Source organism: Protopterus annectens, chromosome 4.part0 (assembly GCF_019279795.1).
Source record: "Protopterus annectens isolate FY-2018-M chromosome 4.part0, PAN1.0, whole genome shotgun sequence".
NCBI classification, from domain to species: domain Eukaryota; kingdom Metazoa; phylum Chordata; order Ceratodontiformes; family Protopteridae; genus Protopterus; species Protopterus annectens.
In genome coordinates this window covers 774,335,224-774,360,706 of record NC_056733.1, presented here as the reverse complement: position 1 = coordinate 774,360,706, position 25,483 = coordinate 774,335,224, and the positions used below count along the sequence as shown (strand labels likewise).

Genomic DNA, 25,483 nt, shown 5'->3' with positions numbered 1-25,483 from the left:
CAAAATAACCCAGATTTATCTCAAAGGGTTAAAGACATTATCTTGGAGGCTCGCAGACCCTCAACAAGAAAAACTTATTCAGCAAAATGGAAAAGATATCTCATTTGGAGTGCAACAAAAGGAGTAGATGCATCTTTGGCAAACATAGCTAACATCCTGGAATATTTAGCAGAGCTTTTCCACAATGGTCTGTCTTACTCCTCCATTAAGATTCATGCATCAGCAATTTCAGCAGAATACAACATGGATCCTCCAGTCTTTTCTCCACCTCTACTCAGACAGTTTCTCAGAGGAATTAAAAATGTGAAACCGCCAAGGAAACCACCATTGCCTACATGGGACTTGAACTTTGTGTTAGAAAAGTTAACACTCCCCCTTTTGAACCAGCAGCAACAGCAGAATTACAGTACTTATGTTGGAAGACTGCATTCCTGCTTGCAATCACTTCAGCTAGAAGGGTTTCTGAATTACAGGCATTAATGGCAGTACAGCCCTTCCTTATCTTCCATCAGGATAGAGTGTCCATGAGAACTAATCCTACCTTTATGCCAAAAGTGGTCTCCAGAGTATCTTTAAACCAAGCAATACACCTACCAACATTCTTCCCCAACCCACAGAACAGGGGAAAGATTGCTGCATACCTTGGATGTACACAGACAATTGCGCTACTACCTGGACAGAACCAAGAACTATAGAAAAACTGACCAGCTTCTGGTAGCATATGCCACAGGAATGGAAGGAAAAGCAATTTCAAAACAAACAATCTCAAAATGGATAGGAAATTGCATTAGATTTTGTTACTCTTTTCATGGAAAGGCAACTCCAGAAAACATCAGACCTCATTCCACAAGGGCTACAGCCACTACTACAGCTTTCTACGAGGAGTGGCTACCAAAGACATTTTAGAGGCTGCTACTTGGAGTCCGTGCATACATTTGCCAAGCATTATAATCTGCCTTTATACTCCAGATCCCGAGCAGGTTTTGCCACTGCTGTTTTGCAAGGGATCTTAACTACACCATAAACTCTTAGTGCCTCCTTAGTGCCTCCTCCCCAGTTTGGCTATGGTATTCTACCCATTTGTAAGGACTGCAGATGCATCCTTGAAGGACATAGTACAGTTTTGTACCTACCATAAATGTAGATGTCCGAGAGGTCTGCATCTGCAGTCAGGATTACCCACCCTCCTTCCCCTCTGTGGTACTCCTAGGGTATTTGCCCATCTTGTAGCTAGCTGGGGGAATCTATTATGGTGTATTTGTTTGTATATATGTATATACATGTTTATTTCTATTTGCTCTCTATTTGGAAACATTTGCATTTATCCAAATTTAGCCTTCCTAGAGGGCACCTGGCATCTGGGGCAAGAAACACTGAGGAAAATGGCGTTGGCTGATGCCTTTATACCCGCTGAACTGCAGCTATGACGTCTGGTGAAGTGCGACATCAGCTGAGGCCAGACCCAGACTTTGGAACTGCTGATCAAGGGCTGCCTGAGGCCAGGACAACCCATTTGTAAGGACTGCAGATGCGTACCTCTCGGACATCTACATTTATGGTAGGTACAAAACTGTACTTTTGTGTGAGTGTTTAACATGGCGGAAGGGACTAAGGCCATTTTTTTCTAAATGTACTGAGTGTGGCCACAATCTTTCCCCAGCTGATGGCCACACTCAGTGCGTTTTGTGCCTGGGGGCAGCTCATCTTTGAGGCCTGCCAGATCTGTGCGGCCTTTAACCCCCGGGCACTTCGGGATAGGAAAAACAAGCTGATCCTGGCGGGAAAGCTCCCCCAGGAGTCAGCTTCTTCCTCTCCCGTTCGGGCTCCGGCTGCCTCAGCGGCCTCGGCGCCCTTTGTTCTCTCTGCTCAACCCAGGACCCAACCTCCCTCTTCGGGTTTGAGCTCTGGGGAAACTAGTGCCTCCTCAACTAAGAAGAGGCACAAGGATAAGGTGGGACATAGATCCCATAAAAGGCAGGCCGAGTCTCACTCCTTGGCTCCGACAGCAAAAATAGCATAGTCTCCTTCGGGGGTCTCTGGATCCTTCTCCTCTCGGCTCCGTTCGCCTAGCTTCTCGCCGGAGGAAGATCGGTCTCCCTCGAGGTCATCAAGGAGGCCCTCCCGACCCGCCTAGACTACCTCTTCCAGTTCAACCAAAAGCATCTCCGAAGCGTACATGGATCGGATGATGCGTTGGTCCTTGCATACCCAAATGCAGATGGGGTGCTCTTGCCTCCCTCCCTCTGGGGGGGGGAGTGCGGCCTGCATGTTTGCCCCGATCACTCCTTCTCTGACTCGTTTTCGGATCTCGGAGTCATCGGATCCGGGCCCATTTGGACCCAGGGATTTGTCAGCGCCGATAGCTCTGGTCTCTTCGACACCGATTATGCCCTCTAGCTTGTCTGATCCGAGCTCTCATGGCCGAGGGCTGAGCTTCGGATCCGAGGGAGTTGCATCTTCGGAGCTGTTGGCTTCGGAGCGCACCTCTCTCTCGGCGCCGACCCCGATCCCTTCCTCGGAGCCGAGGAGATTGCTCTCAGAGGCTGGCAAGGGTGATTCTCCTTCGGCTTTTGAGGTAGTGGAGAGGGTTCTGTCGAGATCCTCCAGATCCCCGGTTTGGGCTTCGGATCAACTCGTACCCCCACTGTATGAGGGTCTGTCTTCCATCATCCGACCATCGGGACAGCCTGCCCAAGCCCTCCAGCTAGTTTCTGTGGAGGAACAACAACCCGTGGACGAGCCCTTTTCGGATAGCCCCACCGAGGAGGTTCCTCGGAAACGTCGGTGTAAAAGGAGGCACCTGGACTCCCCAGAGTCCTTTACGACCGACACGGACTTGGATGATAGGGAGGGTTCCCCAAGGTCACCCCCTGTAGATGTCTCCTTTGGAGTCATCATGGAAATGTTGCGTATTAGAGGGGGGTGGTCTGCCCAAAAACCTTCCCTTGATGAATCCGTGTTCCTGGAGGCGTTTTAGTAAGGCCCATCTACTTCCTGGGTGTCCCCTCCAGCCAACCCCCTTGTGGACCTTATTACCACCAGGGCATGGAAGGAGCCAGTCACCGTGGAGCCAATTCCTAGGCATCCTGAGAAAATTCTGAGCCCCCCCACAGATCGGCAATCTTTGGCCAAAGGATCCCCTGTTGATGCCATGTTGGTGGCGGCGGCCACCAAGAAAGAACTCGCTCAGGAGAGTTCTCTGGTCCACCCGATAGATCAAGAATCTTGAGCGTTGGACAGGATTGGGAAGCAGATGTTTGTTTCAGCGACCTTTTCCATAAGGGCACTGAACTATATGGCACATACCATCAGGCTACAGCGTGACTTGTTCAAGGAATACTCTCTAGCCCCCCCGGAGTCCATGTCGGTTGAAGACAGGAATGTGTTTATGACATGAATGGCCACTCTGAAATCCATCTCGAATACGTCTATGCGGCTCCTCTCTCATGCTTCGGAAGGAGCCGCTAGAGCCAGCGGAGCAGAGGTCGTCTTACGAAGTCACGCCTGGCTCCGTCTTTGCGACTTCGCAGATCCCTTAAAGCTGTCCTTCGCCAATGCCCCCTTTGACTGTTCTGCTCTTTTCGGCAATACCATTCGCGATACCCTGGTCCAAAGCGAAAAGGACGGGAAGACGCTGTCTGCCGTCGGAGTCCGCTTCTCTAGTCCCCAAAGATCCTTCTCCAGGTATCAGAGGGGACAAAAGAATCTGTGGTTCCGCAAGTCTCAGCAGTCCCGTCCAGCTGCGGACCACTCGTCCTCTAGAGGCAGAGGAGGACAAGGTGGACGCCGGCCCAGAGTCAGAGGGGGGCCGCGTAATTTCGGGTCTAGAGAACCTTTCTCTGACAGACCCACGCATTGACCTGAGGGCTTGCCCGACTGTCCCTCTCTGGAGGCAGTCGGGGGCGGTTGACAGAACACCTGTCAAACTGGGAGTCCCTTACAGCGGATTGATGGGTGCTCCGTATCATTTCCAGAGGTTGTTTCATTCCTTTCCTAAATCTTCCCCCCCAAAACCAGACGCCTCCCCGATGTCCCACCCGATCAGAGGGAGGCAGCGGCTTCAGAGATTTTGAAGCTGCTAAGAATGAGCCATCCAGCACGTCCCCCCAGATCATTCCGGATTGTGTTATTACTCAAGGTTCTTTTTCATGCCAAAGAAAACGGGGGACCTCAGACCCATCTTGGACGTTTCCGCTCTGAACCTGTTCATACCCAAGGAAAAGTTCCGCATGGTCACTCTTCAGTCTATCCTCCTCCTCCTGTGAGAGAATGACTGGATGTGCTCCATAGACCTCAAGGATGCGTACTACCACATCTTGATGGACAGACAATCCAGGAGGTTTCTCCGCTTCTGGCTCAGAGCCAGTCATTATCAATTCAGGTTGGTTCCATTCAGCCTCACCTCAGCCCCCAGAGTGTTCACCAAAGTCATGGTGGTGCTTGCAGCCCACCTGAGACTTCAGGCCATTCAGGTCTTCCCGTACCTAGACGACTGGCTCCTTACCGCGACCAACAGGCATCAGCTCTCTGTAGCAAGAGATTATGCACCGACACTAGCCCACAATCTAGGCATTTCAGTAAACCTGCAGAAGTCCTGCCTGTGCCCCACACAAGCCCTGGAATTCATAGGGGCCAGGTTGGATACTCGAATCTCTCGATCTACTCTAACATCAGTCAGACTGAACAGCTTGTCTTATCAGGTGTTAGCCCTTCTCCGGAGTCCTTCTCCTCCAGCAGAGTTAGTCCTGAGGGCACTAGGGTCTATGGCAGCAGCGATTGGTCTTTCACTCCATGCCCATTTGCGAATGCGAATATTACAATGGACCCTTCAAGTCCAATGGTCCCTCTTGCTCCACCTGTTGAACACGCCGATACCGCTGAGCAGAGTCTGCAGGGACTCCCTCCTTTGGTGGTTGCATGCGCGGGAACTCTGAGAAGGGAGGCCTTTTGTGATCCCCCCCCCCCCCGGTTGAAGCCACGTTGACCACGGACGCTTCTCGTCTCGGGTGGGGGGGGCGGGCATTGTTCAGGCAGATCCGTTCAAGGCATGTGGACTTCCCTAGAGACCGCATTGCATATCAATGTCCTAGAGATGAGGGCGGTGCTTTTGGCATTGCAAGCTCTCCACGACCTTCTTCCCCTGGGGACTATTGCGATCCAGACACATGTCTGTAGTCTGGTATATAAACAAACTGGGAGGAGCCAGATCCTACCCCCTGTGTCGAGAGGCCATGAGAGTTTGGGAATGGGCGATCTCCACCAACCGTTTTCTGGTAGCAACGCACATCCCGGGACGATCCAACATATTAGCGGACAAGCTAAGTCGGGTGCTTCTCACTCCCTACGAGTGGTCTCTTAATCCATCTGTCGCGAAGCAGATCTTCCACAAATGGGGTCAGCCTCGCTGCGATCTTTTTGCTTCTCCTTTAAACACAAAATACAGTGAGTACTTCGCAATAATTCCCCCCAGAGGGGAAACCCCCAGAGATGCTCTAGTCCATGCTTGGCCTCCCGGGCTCCTTTATGCTTATCCTCCCTTCCACTCATGATGAAATTCATTCAGAAAGCCTGTCGGTTGGGGAGCAGAGTTATCCTCATAGCCCCATTCTGGCCTCGGCAGATCTGGTTCCCCTTTCTGCGGTCTCAGTGTGGCTCCTCCGTGGATTCTGGATCCCAGTCCAGAACTGATCTCTCATCCCGCGGATTGCCCAACACCGAACCTGGTCAACCTCAAGCTTGCGGCTTGGCTGATCCAGTTCCATTAATGGCTAGAACTCCCGGTGTCTCATCTCCCGTTAAGGCCATTCTGGTTGCGGCTCATAAGCCATCTACCAGAAAACTTTACAACAGTAAATGGAAACGTTTCTCCATTTGGGCCAAAGATAAGGGCTTGGACCCATTTACTGTCCCTATTCCGACCATCCAGGACTTCCTCTCGTTGAACTTTCGACAGGGAGCAAGTGCTTCCACGGTTAAGGTGCAATCGGCGGCCATGTCCCATTTTCATGTGGGTGATGGCATAGGTTCCTTAGCATCTACAAAGTTGTGCAAAACCTTCTTACGAGGCATCTTCCTTTTAAATCCACCGATAAAGTCTGTGGTTCCCCCATGGGATCTCACTCTAGTCTTGCAAGCTTTGACAAGTCCGCCTTTCGAACCTGCGGCCTCAATTCCATTGAAGTTCTTGTCATGGAAAACAGCCTTCTTAGTGGCTATTACTTCGGCCAAAAGGGTTTCAGAATTACAAGCCTTGTGTATGAAACCTCCTTACCTTACCTTTCACAAAGATAGTGTCCCTCAGGACTAACCCGTCTTTCTTGCCTAAGGTTGCTTCAGAAGCAAATATAATTTTTTCCAACATTCCAGAACAAGGGAGAATACACATTTCACAAATTGGATGTACACAGACAGCTGCGTTTCTACTTACATAGGACTAGAGAGTTTCGCAAGTCGGACCAGTTGTTTGTCTCGTATGCAAAATCAGCCATGGGTAAAGCCATTTCCAAAGTCACTGTAGCAGATTGGATCCATCAGTGTATTATTCAGGGGTACATATCGTCTGGCAAACCAGACCCGGTTAATATCCGTGCTCATTCTACAAGATCTGTAGCCACCTCAACAGCCTTCTGGTCTAGGGTTCCAGTGGACGACATATGTTCAGCAGCTACTTGGTCCTCTTCTAATAATGCTCATTTCTGATTATAAATTAGATGTGATTTCGAGAAGTAGGGCTTCTTTTAGCTCCGCGGTGCTTCGGAATATCCTTCCGTAAGGACCACCCAGGTTCTTATAAGGTAGCTGGGGACTCTGTCCCACAGGTTGCAGAGCAAATGAAGTAACTACTTCAGATAAAGAAGTTATGTACTCACCATAACATTCCATCTGAGTAGGTACTTCATTTGTCTGCAACCGACCCCCCCCCCCCCCCCTGCCATCCCCCGAACCTTTTGGGATTTTCTGATCACCTTTGCAGTTGATTGCATATGTTTCCAGGTTGGTAAGGCAAAAAAAAAAAAAACAATTTGAGGTAATGTGGTTGGTAGCAGGGGATTATGGGTAGGGGGAGGAGCTAGGAGCTCGGATCTTGGAGCTTGGAAAGCTGCCGGCTGTGATCCGAAGTCAGATCCGATACCCACAGGTTGCAGACAAATTTAGTACCTACTCAAGTGGAACGTTATGGTGAGTACATAACTTCTTTTTATACGGATAAACCAAGTGGTATGTTTAAATGTGGAGAATTTGCAGGTGTATTTTGGAAGGACCTTTTGTTTCCCTTTAGCATTTATCTTGTACTTTAAAAGTACCTGGGCGATTTTGTTATAAAACAAAGGGGTTTGTTTGTATTTGTTTGTGTGTGTGTGTGTGTGTGTGTGTGTGTGTGTGTGTGTGTGTGTGTGTGTGTGTTGGATGTTCAGCTTTTTGTATAGGCATGACTACTAGGTCTGTATTAAATTAATGGATAGAATTTGCATGTATAAGTGTCCTTTATTGCTCTGGTTTCTGACCAGGTGTAAAGAATGTAAATGTAGTGTAACCTAGGAACACCAGAGAAATGTGAAGAATGATGTCACGTGAAGCAGCTCTGTGTTATCAATTTAGAGAGAATTAGAGAGCTCAGAGCATTTTGTCTTCAGGGCATCCACATCGCCAGCACTGTCTTGCTCTTTATGTAAGTTTATTTTAAAACTGTGTTTTCTCTTAGATAGATATAGCTAGGAAATATGAAGATTACACTAGTTTGTTTTTCTGTGATGTCAGAACTTTTCTACTGTATTAAGTATTTCTCTGTGGTCTCTCAACTCTTGACTAGCACTGTGTAGTAAGTAGTTTTGTTTTGTGTTTTTATTAAATATTTTTAAACTTTTCAACTGTGGCTGATTTGTGTAGAGATAATTTAAGCTGTAAGAGTACATTGCATGTATATAGTGATGCTGTACCAAATCACTCCAAACAAGTCTTGACTGTTGGATCACACTTACCATTTGGATAATAATATTGCCCAGTAATAATTGGACTCCCTGTTAAGAGTCTTTGAGTAGCTGATAAATAGTGGTTGGTGGCAGCTGGTACTACTGTTTAGACTGCGCAGAAAAGGGGCACAGCTGGAAAAAGTGTGCCGGCCTTCCCCAGGAGTGTCTGTGTGGTTGTATATAATTCTTATCTCAGTGTGTGTGTCTGCTATTTGGGCAGGAACATGAAGCACTGGTTGGACAGAGAGGGTGCTGGAGGTTTTAGTTTGCCCACTAGGCTGAGATCTGGACCCTATTGCTGTGCCAGAGGGGAGTCTGATTGGGGACCTGGAGAGAAAGGGAGAAACCAGCCCCCGACTGATCTCCGTGTGCTGTTAAGGGAAATTGTACTTTACTGTGTGCATTTATCATCCTTTCCCTATATGCACGCCCCTCACTGGTATTAGAGGTGAGGATTGAGGCTCCTTGATTCCTGTGCCAGGGCACAGGCGTCACACCAGGCATGACTCTGAATCAGATCAGTATGTCACTTGCTGTAAAGTACGGTCTATAGTAATCACTCTGATACATTACTTCAAAAATTGGCACAATTAGCCTGATTTCTTATGCTATTACTTCCTGAATGTGCAATAATCAGGAGTGAGTCACCACTTCATACATATGCAATATGAACATCAGAATATATTGCACTTCAACTGATGAATTCCACTATTCTAAGCAATCACAATGTGAAGTCAGTCTTTGCATTACCTACTAATATGATATTGTCTGTTTTCCTGTCCAATTGTGGTAATTTGTTTAACATTTATTACTGTATGTTTATTAGTCTTGCTGTCATTCAATCTGTTAATTGTCTTGCACGAGGAAAAAGCAACGTAATTTCATTCAGCTTGCACTGATGTGTATATCTGATCGACAAAGTTTACTTTGATTTTGAATCAGCTAATCCATGTACCTGTATTTTTTTCTAAAACTTTATTGATGAGGGTGAATATTTACTACATTGTCTTAACATTCATAGACAGCTGAGATTCCATCTAGTCAGGACTAAAGCCTTCTGGAAATCGGATCAACTCTATCTCCTCCTTTAGGCCCGCCTGGGCAAACTGGTGTCAGACAATGCTGTTCGATTGCATTTCCTTTGGAAGTAAATTGACAGGAAAGTCTCAGTCTATGAAACCGAAATGTCATTACTGCTTCGGCCTTTTTCTCTAGAGCATCTGTTGGTATTTGTGCAGCTATTTGGGCCTGTACCTATACATTTGTCATTACAAATTGGACATGCAGTCAAGGTCAAGGGCCTCTGCAGGGCTTCCTCTTCCAGGGCCATCCTGGGATGATACTTGGCTTGGAGCTGTCCCACAGGTTTAAGCCTGACAGAAAAGGCAACACTAGATATGGAAGTTCTGTACTTGCCATAGCAATAGATGCATGTTGCCTGTTTCCATCTGTTTGAGCCATTCCCCTCTTCGGTGAGATAGTTTGTCTAGGGCAGCATATAACTAAGCTGTTGAGGTCACCCTCTTTCCATCTTGGGGTCCGATACTAATGTCCTTCAGTATATAGTGTATGAACTGTGGTTTTAGATATGGTCCATGAGGGCATTAGTGGGAATTTGATGTATTTAGAGGTTCAAGGTCTCATGCTTTCATTTGATTGTAGTAGAAAAATAGTATGTATCCGAAGTGAGGGTGGATGAGATGAAGAGTCAGGTGCAAGTTTCTATGTAGTTTAAGTGCAAGTATTGTTTTTGTTTACCTAAAAATGGATTTGTTTAGACGTGAGATGGTTTGATATGTTTGTGAATTGTTTGAATAGATTTGTGGAGCATGGTGATGAATCATTTTTGTGATTTGTTTGGCTTTTGGCAGCCATTGTTTTGCTAGTTTAGTGTTGATTTATGCTAATAGATTTTGTCCTTTAAGAATACTAGCAGTTGGGGGTTTCAGTTGCCGAGTTAGTCTTGTAAGATGTGGACTGTGTGACTAATCAGTAGTGGAAAGGTGAATTCCAAGGTTTAGTGTTGGCTGACTTGCTCTTCAGGCTAGCAATGCAGCATGGGAGCAGGTCCAGGAATCCTGTCAGACTCTCAACTTGGATTCTGTTTAAGTGGACAACCTCCCAGATGCCGAAGAGGGTCTGCAGAACCAGGCTTTCCATAGCCACCTCCCCTGGGTGTTAGCCACAGAATCTCTAAGGGCTTGCCTGACTGCCCCACTTTGGACACAACTGGGTATCGGTTACCCCTTCATCTTCAGGTGTGTGGCAGGCCAAATGAATAAGGGAGATATTATTCAAATGCTGCCAGATTCCCTTTCTTTCTCCCTCAAGGCTGCTACCTGTTATTTCTTGAAGTTCTACTTTCTCAGAAGGTGGTGGCCAAAGTTGTGGTTGCATACTTAAGAGCCATTCAGGAGGTCACACTACACCTAAAAGGGTCCAAAGTTTAGATGTTTGTTGCCAAAAAAAAAGACCTCACTCCCATCATTTATTTAAATGACCTAAACCATGATATACCAAAAACAAATTCCAGATATTAACATTGCAGTTGATCCTTGCATGTCTGCAGAAGGGCAACTGGATGAGGTTTTTTTAGATCTCCAGGGCACCTCTCCATATAGGATTAGCCAGCCTTTTCTCCAATTCCTCCTCATAGATGAAGTACTTGGGATGCTGTAGTCTCTGTGTCTCATTTCTCTTTTCTGCTGGTCATGAAATTGTTGCAGAAGAGCAAAAAATCCATTTTTGCTCAGGCCTTTCAGGGGACTGTTAACATGCCTGTTTGGCAGACCTCACTTTGATTCTCTGAAACTGAATGCATTTGTTCTCCTTTTCCATCAATTGCCAGGGAGCCAGTATACCCAACCCTAGGCAGTGTTCGTCCTTAAAGCAGACAAAAAAACTATGCTGTTGGGAAGGTCTACAAAGGCAAGTGGTAAGGTTCTCTGTGGTCATCTTAATAGGATGCTAATCCTGTAAGTACTAGTATCTGTAGTTCTTTAGTCCTTAGCTGATATGCATGACATTTGACATTTTTCAGCCGCAAAGGCTCATTTAGCAGCAATGTCTGACTTTCCTCAGGGTCTAAACTTTTCTAGCATCCCTTAGTCTGCAAGACCCTTAAGAGGCTCTTTCTTACTGAGACTATCCTCAGAGAATGTGTTCCTCCTTGATCTACTTTTTGTACTAGTCTGAATCTGAGGCAAGAGCAGATCTTAAATACTTGGCTTGGAAAAACTTATTTTTAGTAAGTGTTACTTCTTCCAGAGTGATCTATGAACTGCATCTCCATTTCTTCAGTAACTTTTGTTATAAGAATTTGAGCTGCAGACCCTCATGTCTGTATAAGGATAGATGATGCCTACATACCAATCCTAAACTTATGCCTAAAGTAACCCTAGATTTAAACCTTAACCTAATTGGTTTTCTTTCCATAGTTTTCATTTACAGGCTGCTTTTGTTGATCAGACAGCTCAGAATTTGATGTCTGTTTTGTGTTTGCATGGGCTAAATATCGTCAGAGGTCACTGTATTGATAGACCTTGGAATGCCATTACTTTTTGCTACACTAATAACGAAGCTTTGCCATGCAAACCAAATGCCACTTCCACAAGGGCAATGTCCTTCTCTTTGGCCTTTTCCTGCAATGTCTCTGATAGTTGTGCTCCTGCAGCATTGGCTTTGCTGCATACTTTTGCAAGATAAATATGCAGGATATGAGCATTTGGTCCATGTCTACCTTCAGAGCCAGTGTCCTATGTGGTACTGTTATGAATCCACTTAAGCAGCAGCTCTGGTTTCTGTCCTGATTCTGGATTGCCTGACTAGATCATGGATGATGGTAAAGGTATGGAGCTACCAAAATAGGTTCATAGGTTGGTACTAGGCTATCCCAAAGAAGCGCTCTGCTTGACATGTTTGGACAGTCTATTCCAAAGTCTGGGGTGTCTCTGGATAATGGTATATCTTTACAATCCACATCCTTCCACTTCAGCATACCAATCTGCCTTCCCCTACCATTTCTGACCAATCTGCCTTCCCCTACCATTTCTGCCAGTAATGGAGGCATAGATATGTCTTAAGTCTAGATGTAGACAGGGCAAACTTGATCTGGAGAGGTTGGGAAATATAGTGCATTATGTAAGTAAGGGGGAAGGTTTAGCTTGGAGGGAGCTTGGTAGATGACCAGATGACTGCTGCCTGGGTGCATCCATTTCTGACATTGGAGTGAATGGATGTGGATCTTGAAGACGCAACATTAAGTATTTGTTTCGCCCCTTTTTTAGTTCCAGTGAAGGCAGAGGCAATTTTCATTTAAGAGCAAGGGATCCATGTTTCACCCCAGTTTGTCAATCGCTGACTGTGTGGATGATCAGTTCTCATTCCATTTGTACACATTCTGAGAACGTGCTCCATGTCTTGATTGTAGCTAGAAAACCGAAGAATGGGAAAACAGGCTTGGATAAATGGAAAGAAAATTCTCTCTCTCGGTTAAATTGAAAGAGAATTTTTATTTCTTTTCTTTTTCTCTCTAGGACTCAAATTATGCTTAGGTGTCACTGGTTCTCATCCATCTGACAGCCATGTCTAGGCCCGGCCTGGCCTATGCTTCATTGAAAGTAAATAGTGGTTTCAGTTGGTTGGCCATAAGAACTATTGCTGTGTTCCCATTTTGTTAGTTAAGGAATTTTCTAAAGGGTTGGGGAAATGCTGAACTGTGTTTTTAAAGAAATCATAATTCCCTTTTGAGCCAGTTGCTTCAGTTTTTCTGTAAGTTCTGTCTTGGAAAACTGCATTGCTGGTAGAACTAAACACTACTAGGATTTTTGAGCTGCAGGTTTTTATGTAAGCTGCATTTTCTTATCTTTCACATGGAGAGTCACCCTAAGGGCTAACATTATCATCATACCTAAAGTGATGACAGAGTTGTCTCAAGCTATTCATGCCCCCTCCTTCCTTTTCCTATCATAGCTGAAAAAGACAGAATCTTGCACTCAGACGGACACATCCAGCTGTAATTATCTGGGTGTAGGGTAGTAAGGCATTTTAGGGATCCTGACCACTTCATTTATTTTGCTTAGAGCAGGGAGTGAATGCCTGCTAGCAAATGGATTACATCAAAATGGATAGCACACACTGTGTTTTTGTTTTCTCTTTTTATGTCGGCACATTTCCAGGCTTTGTTGGATCATTTTTTACAAGAGCCACATCAGCTGTCACCTCTTCTTTTAGCAGTTGGCAAACAATTTCTATTAAAAGCAGCATCTTTATCTTCTGTACGCACCTTTTCAAAATGTTGCAACTTGAACAATGCTTCTATGGCCACCGAAGAATTTACCAAAGTTGTTCTACAGAGTGTAGTGTCCCCACCATTCCAGTGCAAGCTATCCTTGGAGAGCCCATAATATCTGGGAGCCTTCCCAAGGCTCAGAACTGCTGCAATAAATGTTGTGAAGAACATAGTACAGTTGCAGCTGTAATTATGCATTAGTTACTTGTAAGAGTACATCTGATGCTACAGTACCACTTCCCTTCCTCAGTCACTTTGTTTTCCAGGTGTAGCTGGATTAGATGTCTTAACCACAGGTCAGAGACATCTCTTCCTTAGGGTTTAACATGGATTCCTGCAATTCAGTGAAGTTAGCTATACTTCCAAGGAAACATTTGTTTCTTTCCAGGAGAGCAAGTCTTGTCTATGCCCCCTGTGAGGGAAGCATACCCACATGCTCCGAAGTTATATATGCCAACTAATGAGCATACTCCAGTGTCAACAAAGTAATTTTGTCAAACATACTTCAGTCCTTTCACACATGAAACTAGTTTCTTTGAACTAACATGTTCCCAAGTACCACCGTAGAGGGGCAGTTTTGATGGTCTTCTGGGTATGTTCTTCCTAAATGCTAGTTTCTCTAGAGTGGGTCATGTGGCACCCCTCTACTGGAGTCCTTTTGTTAGGTCAAGAAAGATCAGAAGATTGTGCTCACTGATGGCCAGATGTCATAGTTGGGAAGGTATCCACCTGTCATCATAGGGGCAAAGGTGAAGAGCTCTGAAAGTTGTGCCCGACTCTGAACTTCTGCAGGCATGAATCCCACAAGTCGGTACTGCAACTGTGAATTTACTTGAATGCCTGCAGTTATGCTAAGTTCTTAACAGAACTGTAATTTATCAACTTCTACTCTGCAGGCTGTTAGCATTATTTCACCTTGTACTTAAAGCTGAACACAAATACTCTGCTGATGACATTTTTGCAAAAATTTCCCTATTTGGCATTACTTTTTTTTTTTTTAAACTACTCTGAAAAATTTGGTACTAAAGGATACCGGAACTTTGAAAGCACATAGGCATAAAATGATGCTTTAAGGGAAGCATTCTTTGTTTGGTTAGGTGAAAGAGAATTTTCATTACTGATAGCTGTAAAGAATTTATTTCATAGCCTTTAGAGGTAGAAGTTGTTTAGAAGGTAGTAAGGTTGTCTGAATGCTTGTTAGTAGAGCTTCGACATTGAGTACCTGCAATCCAAGAATGAGGTGAGGCACCACTGGTAGATGATTGTCTGCTGTGTGCAGGCTAAGAATTTTTCAAAGAAATTGTAGAGTTTTTTTTTTTTTTTTTTTTTTAAGAGTTAACCTACAGCATGACTATGTATAGAAGTTTCATTAGATCAACAAAAAATGGTGAACTCTTATCGCAGGTCATAGACTAGTTTAACCCTTGAGGATTTGAACCATGCTTCAGGAGCACTTACGAAGTGGGCCTCAGCAGTGTGATCTGTTGGGTTTTCAGTACCCAAATTAAAACTGCTTCTCAAGTTAAGCTTTTGCTTTGGTTACATATTTTACTCCCTGTTATATCCTTAGTCTTTCCCACCCCTTGCATTTATTGTCTCGCCACTAGGGAGATGAATTTGGCAGTGGTAGATGCTGTTTCCCAGCAAATTCGTTATACATATTTCCCTTCTGATGAGATTTGTAAAACTTTGGTGCATGACGCTTGCTTGATCTAGTGGAAGCAGACTGGTTTTCTCCATTGTTTTCTGTTGATTATTTGTTTTACTTTAGGAATGAGTAACTGATTGCACCAGATAGGCAGCATCACTACAGTAATGTGCAGATTTGTACTTTTTATATGAATGTATGCAGACACTGATGGATTTGGGCATTCATGCTCCTAAGAAACTTTAGCTCAACCACATTTTCATTCATCTGGATTAGATGGAGTTTTACAATGGACCATATTTATTTCACTCACAGAATTTCTCCTTTGTGTGTTGTGTGGTGTACGCATGATGCATTTGTGATTCATCCCTAACCACTGCCTATCTCTTCAAAAAAAATTAGTCAAGTATTATCTTGGATGCTGGCTAAGTTTCTTTCTTTTTTTTTTTTTTCCTCCTTTATTCCAACAGCAAAACCGTGTGGTTGGTGCAATGCAGCTGTATTCTGTGGATCGGAAGGTATCTCAGCCAATAGAAGGCCATGCCGCAGCTTTTGCAGAATTTAAAGTTGAAGGAAATACTTCACCTTCAACACTCTTTTGTTTCGCTGTGCGGACCCAGGCAGGAGGCAAGGTGCAGTTTCTATTTCATTGCGTTTCCTTATAATTGGAAAACTGAATTTACATATAAAACTCTCTACAGTTTACTTTTCTGTTTGCATTTCAATTTTTTGCCTTCATTTACAACGTCAGATTAATAAAATCTGTATCAGTGCAATGCTTAGCTGTATAGTGGCAGAAACATTTCAAGAACATTACTTTCAGAAAGTCTTCTCATTCTCATAATGAAAATGAGTACAATGTATCAAGTCCTGGTCAATAATTTGTTAGTAGGTTTGTGACTGGGAGTTCATGGCCTGATTTGCAAATCTGTGGACCTCTTCTTTCCCATTAAGCTCTTGACTCAGAAGAAACAGGTGTGTGTGTGTGTGTTGTGCGTGTGTGTGTGTGTTGTGCGTGTGTGTGTGTGTTGTGCGTGTGTGTGTGTTGTGCGTGTGTGTGTGTTGTGCGTGTGTGTGTGTTGTGCATGTGTGTGTTTAAACATGACTAGATCTGCCTTCATTGATCCAGTTGCTGTTAGAGATATTTAAAAAGTAGTTGTAATTGCTGTACTGGTAGCAAATCTCTGATTGTGTGTGGGAAGGCATAAACTATTCACATATGAAAAAGTGGACATTGTATTTTTTCCCAGCATGTAAAATTTAGGCTTTAAGTGAAGTTAGTTTGCCAAAAGGCTGACCATTTTTTACCATTATTCCAGTGTTCATTAAGTGATAAATTAGTGGTTCTTCAAAGCAGTACTTCCCTGATGGCTTTTGATGAACATTTGATTGTGTTTTTGTTAAGGTTTTTGTCTTTGTGTAGTAATAAAGTACAGTAGAGCAAATGGGTAACACAGGTATAACTGTTTTAAACATTAAGCCATACGCAACACTTGGGAAGACTGCAAGGTTTGGGAAGACTGCAAGGTAAAGGTTTGCCGAAGTGCAGCATTGCTTAGTGATTTGACAGGATTCTGTAGATGTAATTTACCAGTCAGTAATTACTTAAGCCTCTCAAACTTAACATCAAAATGCTAAATGTAATAAGAACATTGAATGGAATGCCGACATGTTTTTTTTTTTTTTTTTTTTGACATTCCAGTCTTCTAATTTAATGTTTCCATGTGGGTGCCCTATTAATAAAATTAGTTTTTATATTTGATTTTAAGCCTTTAAGTATTTGGTAGAAACAATTTGAAAATTAATGTTAAAATCCATTAGTGAGCCAGCTTAAGATATTTCATCAGAACAAAAATTGAAATTAATAGCATTTCCAGAATTTCTCTCTGGTGGTCCATCTTGTTTGTGTAAAACAGTGAATTACCACGTTGAATCCTGTTCTTTACCTGATGGCATTGGTGGCATGCACACTTTGCACACAAGGATGTCGATCAAAATATATGCAGCATATCCATGAGAGTTGAACTATGTCCTGTACATTGAGCCGTCAAACTTGGAAAGTAAGTTTCCATTTTAGTAGGTGTAAAATAAGTATTATGAATGTTTGTTTATATAGTTCATCTTGATGGAGAGATACAGAATTGAATGTTTCTATACTTGTAATTACATCTTTTGTTTCAAGAGTTGTCCTAAGCTGCCAATATTTAGAGCAGCTCGTAAGAGTAGGTGTCTTGATGGAAATGCATGTCCTTTTTAGCTGTTTAATCAGCATTTCCATTAGCCTTGTGTGGAGAGTGATAATTTAGATGTTCTTCGTGTTTCACTGTTGCAGTCATCACACTTGGGGGTTATCTGCCTGCAGGTAGCAGTCAGTCGGCCCGAATACCAGAGACTTTGTATTTCTGTGTTGGTTGCTGTCGCTCCAGGTATGACATCAGGTCAGCAGGATTATAAAAACAGGCAACAAATATCATTACACTAGTCTTTCTTGCCGAGGAGCCCGAAGCAGAAGTAGTTTGCACGCGTGCCAGTCCACTACCTTAGTTTTCATTACCAAATTGAATTATCCTGAAGTCTTCTAAAGCTAAGTACCCATTGGGGATCTTTTTTTCTTGCTCTAACCAATGTCAGAAAAAGTTAACAATTGTCTTGCCTGTGGAAAGCAAATACCACACCGAGATTTCCATTCTTACTGCACCATCTGTCTAGGCCCAGACCGCAACGTACCTCACTGTCGGTTTTGTGCCTTGTTCAACATCCGAACTATTTGTTGTCGGGCCCTTATTGTTGCCAAATACTTTCATTCTCGATCTCTGTATTCCAAAATGGCTTCAGTAAGACATCCGACTACTGATCTTCCGAAAAAAGTAAGGATGAAGATAGCGACAGACTGCACAGGTCCAAAACTGCCGACGATGCTTCCGTTAGGCTAGTCGCCAGTTTGCCGGTACTCAGTGAGGTGCTTTCGCAGCCCCTGATGCACGCTTCAGTGGATTCGCAGGCCCTCTACCAAGACCCGTTCTGAGTCCATTATGCCGCGGTACTCTTCTTAGACTGTGGAACCTGCGGATGTCTCTACCTTGGATGAGTCTGGAGCTGCTGAGCAGCCACCGGCTTCTGAGGACGTTCTTCGCACTACCGATATTCGACACAAACCGACTTCTTTCGCATCTTCAGTTTTGTCTAAAACTGCGGAGTTTCTAAGGCCAAGAGTACGTGCTACGCCTAAAAAAACGGCGATCCAAACTCATGCACCTGCTTCCTTGCCACAACATCAGATGCTTAAAATGGCAGAAGACCTTATTATGCTGATTAGGGGAAGTCAGGCTTCCCCTGCTAAGAGAAAGACAACTGCCCCCAGCAGCTTTAACAGACCAAGAGTCCGACTCTTGAGGTATCTGATTATGAAGACATGCCTTTATCTGCTTATGAGGATTCAGATGCAGAGGAATCCATTCCCTCTGCTTCTCCTCCAGAGGATTTTTCTTTTGGTGAAACCTTACATACTTTGAGAGCATTTCCACTGGGAATGCCAAGACTATCCTCATTCCAAAAAGAGACTCCCAAGAGAATTTCTAGATTTGTCACAACATAGGCCTTTAGCAATACCCCCAGTCCTGGATGTTGTGGATTATGTCTTTATGGAATCCAGTTCTACTCTTGATACCTTACCTCTAACTCCTATGAAACCAGACGGGTACTACAGAGTTCCTGACTCTCTCAAATTCCTTTTCAAAAATCCTACTGCTGACCCAGAGGTAATCTTCCCAGGGGCCTAAAGGTATAAAAGCAACTACAGCTAAGAATCCCACCCTTTTGGACAGGGATTCCAGAGCTTTAGACAGATGGGTTAAGAAAGTATACACCTCTGCAACTCTCGCCATTAGGGCTTTGAATTGCCAATTTCACATGCTGAAGTGCCACCAACATATTATGGAACTTATTAAGCAAAAAATAGCTACCTTCACAGACTGTGCAGAAAATAAAGAATTACAAGAGCTTATGCATTCTGCAAGCCAAGTCAGCAAGCATACTTTGCAATGTGGCTTTGATGCTCTAGAAGCATCTTTCAGGGCAGCAGTCACTGGTTCTGTACTGAGAAGGCATGCTTGGCTTAAGGAGCAAACATTGCCAGACTATGTCAAATCAAAATTACTAGATGCTTCTTTGAACAAGGACAATCTAGCACCAAAGCAGAAGAGGTTCTTAAAAAGATGGAAGAAAAAGCTAAATCTATGCAGACAGTCAGACTTGCAAGTCCAGCTTCCTAGATTCAGTAGGCATTGCCCCTCGAAACATTGGTCTTTTCCAGCCCCCTCAAGGCCATATCAAACTAGACCCAGGGGAAACAGACCCCCCCCCCCCCCAGACTACTGTCTCAGTATATGCAGTGATCTAAGCAATGGAGTGCCTCCTCTTCAAAAACAGGTAGTGCTAAGCCCCCCCCCCCCCCCCACGGAAAGAATTCACAGTGACTTCTCAACTCCATTCCCCACTTATGTCCAACTGCTTTGTTCCACTTAGAGGAAAACTTGCCCGTCATGCAAAAAAATGACTTCCATCACCAAAGACTTATGGGTCCTTAACATTGTATCCCAGAGGTACAAATTTTACTTCCACTCACTGCCAACCCCAAAAGGGTTCCCAGACCTTCCTCCAAACCAGTTGGCAGAGGCACAAAACCAAGTTCAATCCCTGCTGTGTCTATAAGGGCAATTCACTCTGTTCCTACAGAACAGATAGGTCAAGGGTTCTATTCCAGACTTTTCCTGGTACCCAGAAAAGAGGGCACTTGGCGCCCATTCCTAGATCTTTCCATTCTAAATACTTTTCTGGTGGTACCAAAATTCAAAGTGGGCACCCTGAATCATCATCTTCCTATGCCGGCCAAAGATGCCTGGTTAGCCACCCTAGACGTAAAAGAAGCCTATCTGCACATCCCTATCAGGAACTCTTGCAGGAAATATCTACGCTTCAGGGCAGGATCTATGCGTTATCAGTTCTCTGCACTTTCCTTTTGCTTATCCACTGCTCCCAGAGTATTCACAAAATGTCTGGCTCCAGCCATTGTCTACTGCAGACAGAGAAAAATTCAAATTTACCCATACTTGGACGACTGCCTGATTCAGGCAGGCAGACAGGAAATGCTGTTGCGCACCTGACATTTGTAAAGAACCTTCTAACCTCCCTGGGGTGCACCATCAACGAAAAGAAATCAAAACTAGTCCCCAGTCAAGAGTATATTCCTGGGGGCAAGCTTGGACCCAGCATCCCACATGGCATTCCTTACTCCAGAAAAACAAGCCTATCTGACAGACTACTTCACTCAAATGGCCACCAGAACCCAGCTATCCACAAGGAAAATCCTGCACGCCCTAGGGTTCATGGTCTCATGTATCCTACTAATTCCATATGCCAGACTGCATATAAAGAAACTTCAGTGGTACTTAAAAAGTCTTTGGTGCCAACATTATCAGGACCTGGAAACTATCATTCATATCATACATAGTCTAAGGACAGAGTTTCTTTGGTGGGCAGCAGCATGCAACCACAACAAGAGACTGCCCTTTACTCAACTCCATGCCACCCAGACCCTAACCACAGATTCATCAGGCTATGCCTGGGGAGCACACCTAGACGACAGATGCATTCAGGGACATTGGAGACCAAGTCAAATTAATCTGCACATCAACCAAAAAGAGAGAGCTGTTCAGCACGCTTTAACATTTTTCAGATCCCTTCTCTCACCAGGACCCCTGCTAATAAAAACAGACAACACCACATTTATGTGGTACATCAACAAGCAGGGGGGAACCCACTCTGCAGGCTAGCCATGGCCCTGTGGAACACGGCCTTGGACATGCAGGTCCACCTGAAAGCTCAATTCCTGCCAGGCAAACAAAATTCACTGGCAGACGACTTAAGCAGAAATTTCCTAGACACGCAAGAATGGCAATTGGAGCCCAGCACCTTCAGCCTTCTGATTCAGAAATGGGCCCCAGAGGTGGATCTCTTTGCCTCCCCCTGCAATCACCAGCTCAGCAAATTCTTCACCAGGACATCTCACAACAGGGCCTGGAAAGTGGATGCCCCATCTTTCCAGTGGGTAAACCTCTCAATCTGTGCATTTCCCCCTCTGCCCCTTTTCTCAAGAATATTGCTCAAGATAATACGGGACAGACCAAGGGCAATTCTGATGGCACAGGACTGACCACGCCAGCACTGGGTACCCACTCCTGCACAGCCTGTCACCGATACCACTCTGACACCTACCCCAGAGCCCGACCCTGCTCACTCAGCAGAGGGTACAAATCTTGCATCCGCAACTGCAAACCCTAAGTCTTGCAGCCTGGCTTATTCCTTGAATTCTCCCCCAGTGACAAGCCTAAGCAAGCAGGTGCTAGATGTCATTCTTGAAGCCTGAAGGCTCAGTACAAGGAAGTCCTATGCTGGATAAGTGGAAAATGTATTGCTCCTGGATTCAGTCTAAAGGAGAGGACACAACTTTGCCCTCCCTACCTCTAATCCTGGATTACTTAGCGGATCTACTCCACAGAGACCTTTCCTTCTCCATTAAGATTCATGCCGCTGCCATCTCGGCTCATTACAACTCTGAGCCACCCTATTCTCTCACCCTCTCATCAAACAGTTCCTGAGAGGGGCAAACAACTTAAGGCCACCAAGGAGAGCACCCACCCCTGCTTGGGACCTTAACTTTGTACTAGAAAAGCTCACACTACCCTCATTTCAGCATGCAGCGTCAGCAGACTTAAAATTCCTCTCTTGGAAAACAGCATTGCCCCTGGCCATCACTTCAGCGAGAAGAGTGTCTGAGCCTCAAGCACATATGGCAGTGGGAACCCTTCATTATTTTTCAAGCTGACAGGGTCTCCCTCAGGACTAATCCTTCTATGTGAAGTTGTTCAATCTCGCAGTTCATTCTTCACTGATGGGTTCGGAGCCGATCCCTCGGCTCCGAAACGGTTGTTAGCAAGCTCAAGGTTTACCAGTTGCTCGAGACCAAGCCCCTTATCCCATAATAAACTGCTGGAATTACCTCAGATCTAGTTTGCCACGGCATGGATCTCTGTGGTTCCAGCTTGCTCGAGCCTAAATCTTCATGGATTTTTCAAAAGAAATCGAAAGTTTTCTGTCTTCTCTTCTGTTAGAAAAATATATAGTTATAGTTAACTTGTTAGGATAGTTTTTATAGCCCCCTTCCCTATTAATTCTATATTTGATACGTTTTTCATTGTGGCCTTGTGTTGGCCTACTTCTGGTAGTAGTGTGCATTGGTAGTTAGATTAGAGTTTTAGTATTTGTTTGAGTGCTTAATACTATTTAGCTAATGTTGGCCCCCTTTTCTTTTGGGCCATTGGTTGTGTTTATTGGTGGTTGTGTTCCTATCACTACTAGCTAGCTTTTGGCTTGGTTATTGTGGATAGTGGTTTTGGTTATTGGACATGTCTGAAGAAAAACAAAAGCATCCAAAGTCTGGGTTCAAAAAATGCCCAGACTGTGGATAAAAGATGTCCATTACTGATACTCCCGTGCAATGTGTATACTGTCAAGGAGTTCTTCACTTGCAAGAGTCATGCAGCATATGTCACTCCTTTTCTTCCAGGGTTACATTAGAAAGGAAGAGGAAATTAGTGGACAGGGGTTTACTAAAACACCCTTTTTTCGAGCCGTTGAGTGACCAGGATGGGGCCAGTAAGTCTTCTTCTTCTTACCAATCCTCAGGAGACTCAAAAGCCACAAAAAAAAATCTAAGAAGAGTGAGGATGCTGGGTCATCGGCTCCACAGTTCTCAGAGCAGAGTGTCCCTTCTTGGATCCAGTCCACTGTTCTGGAGCCGGTATCCGAGTTGCTATAGTCTTATTCTCCAATATGTACCCGTCGGTGCATTTGTTTAGGTCCTCTGTTAGTTTTTCTGATCTGGACATGGACCGACTGGTACAGAAGCTGTTAAGGGCACCAGGCCCAGCTAAATTGCGATCAGCTCTGACCCTAGCGTTGGAACCGAAGACCATTGCCCCGGAATTGACTGCTGCTCCTCCAAGTCGTACTAGGTTTTCGGAGCTGAAGGAGGCTGACCTGATGATCGAAGAGCCCATGGAGCTGACACCTGTTCCAGTGTTGTCTGTTCCATCTGCTCGGACGTCTTCGGTGCCGACCGGGAACTGTAAGAGCCGACATTCTCCTGTCTGGTCCGGGGAGGGTAGTCGCACACTTGGTGCCGACTCATCCACTCGGGGCTTCGGCTTGGATGAGCTCGGCTCCTACTTCGGGCTCGGAGCCGTGATGCCTCTGAAGCTATGAGGCAAGTATTGTCTCCCAAGACTTCCTCAACGTCAGGATTGGTCTCATTTTCCCCTAAGGCACCTGTGTCTGCTTCTATTTCCATTGGCTCCAAGCGTAAAGACCCTGAGCCTCAGGTAGCCCCACTGGGCGCTCCCTGCTCTTCTGAGACATCCCCAGATATTTCCGCTGAGGAGGTTCCCAGAAAGAGTGTGTGCAAGAGGAGGCACGTGGATTTCCCACAGGAGTCTTTGACATCTGACATTAACTTAGATGAGTCAGAAAGGTTCCCCCGATCCCCCTCTGAGGATATCTCCTTTGCAGAGATACTTAAGATCCTTACGCAGAGAGATGATTGGCGTTCCAAAAACCCTACTGAGGACGAGTCAGTTCTCCTGAAGGCTTTCGGTTCTCAACCTTCCATCTCTTGGGGGTGTCTGCCCTTTAATGAGCTTATGGGCCTGGTCTCGTAGGGCGTGGGAGTCACCTGAATCTATGGAACCGGTCCCTAGGAGGCCTAACAAGTTCATTTCTGCCCCATTAGATAAGTCCTTTGACCAAGGGGAGTCCCTATTGATGCCATGGTGGCTGCAGCAGCCACCAAAAAGGAAATGTCAGAGACATCCTTGTCTATCCAAATAGTGTGTCTAGGATTATGGATAGTTATGGGAAAGGAATGTTTAGTTCGCCGAATTTCACACTTGCATCACTGAACTATTTGACCCATTTTACCAGACTGCAGAGATCTCATTAAGGAGTTAGGAGATGCTCTTCAGGGAATGGTAGCTGCAGGTGCTTCTGACAAAGTTGCCACCCAGCTTGCTACCCTAAATTCAATTGTAAACTCGTCCATGCATCTCATATCGTATGCAGCTGATGGCGCGAGTATTGCGGCATTTACAGGAGTTGCCTTCATAGACACTCCTGGATATGCCTGTGTTCCTTCGCGGAGCCTTTCAAGTCTTCATTTGTGAATACCCCATTTGACGGCTCATCTCTCTTTGGGTCTAAAGTAAAGGAAACGTTGACCAGGTGTGAGCAAGAGGGAAAGACTCTGCCATAGGAATCCATTTTTCCACCCCTACTCGGCCTTATCCCAAGGGCCAAAGGGGAGGGAAGATGTGGTTCCGAAAAGCCCAAGGAGCCTTTCAGGACACATGTGAAACCCCTTCTAGGGGCAGAGGAGGGGGTTGTAATGGAAGACGCTGCCTTCGCAGCAGAGGGGGTCCGCAACAGCAGGGTGACTGAGATCATTTCTCTGGTCAGCCCTACCAGCGCTCCTGAGCGGAGGCCCGACTGTCCTGTTCTGAAGGCAGTCAGGGGAAGCTTATCTTTGTACACAGAAGCCTGGCTGGACATAACAAAAGACAGATGGGTACAAAGCATCGTTTCCAGAGGGTATTTCATACTGTTCTTCTCTCCTCCCACTTCCGCCAGGAGAATCCCGGACGTTCCATCCAGTCACAGGAAACAAGCAACTATAGAGGTCCACAGGTTGCTAGAAAATAGTCATCCAGCCAGTCCCAGCAGACCAAACATGATTCGGAACTTACTCAAGATTCTTTTTGGTTCCAAAGAAAACACGGGACTGGAGACCCATATTGGACCTCAGCAGACTCTACCAATTTGTCCAGAAAGAGAAGTTCCGGATGGTCACGCTTCAGTCCATACTTCCCTTTTTAGGGAAAGACAATTGGACGTGCTCATTCGATCTCAAGGATGCGTACTATCACATAAAGATGGCCAAGCCATCCAGAGATCATCTGCATTTCCAACTGGGAGCCAGTCACTATCAATTCCCGAGCCCTGCCCTTTGGTCTCACTACAGCCCCAAGAGTGTTCAAATGTATGGCAGTGGTCACGGCTCACCTGAGGCGTCTAGGATTCCAGGTGTTCCTTACCTAGACGATTGGCTCCTTACTTCCACCAGGCATCCAACTGATTCGGGCAAGAGAATCCACTCTGACACTCTGCAACCACTTAGACATTACTGTCAACTTAGAAAAGTCTGCCTTGTCGCCATCGCAGCATATCGTTTTTATCAGGGCAGAGTTAGACACATCAACCATCACTCTACGTCTACCATTCGAGAGGGTCTCACTTCTTCGCCAACATGTCATTTCACTGGTGTCAAAAGACAGAGCTCCAGCAGCAGAGGTCTTAAAAGTACTGTTTGATGGCAGCAGCAATCTTATCCATACCATTAGCAAGGATGCATATGCGAATTCTTCAATGGCTACTGTTCACTCAATGTTCTTATCAGGAACTTCCACT

General features: G+C 45.1%; 1 protein-coding gene across 5 annotated transcripts in view; it reads left to right on the top strand.

Moving 5' to 3' along the window:
• LOC122799579 (clathrin heavy chain 1-like) overlaps positions 1-25,483 on the top strand; it is a 1,937,764-nt gene that overhangs the window by 293,624 nt on the left and 1,618,657 nt on the right. For all 5 annotated transcript variants that reach the window (XM_044068726.1, XM_044068727.1, XM_044068725.1 and 2 more), the window contains one exon: positions 15,379-15,540. In XM_044068726.1, the coding sequence (XP_043924661.1) occupies positions 15,379-15,540 (162 nt within the window). The remainder of the gene's footprint in view (positions 1-15,378; positions 15,541-25,483) is intronic.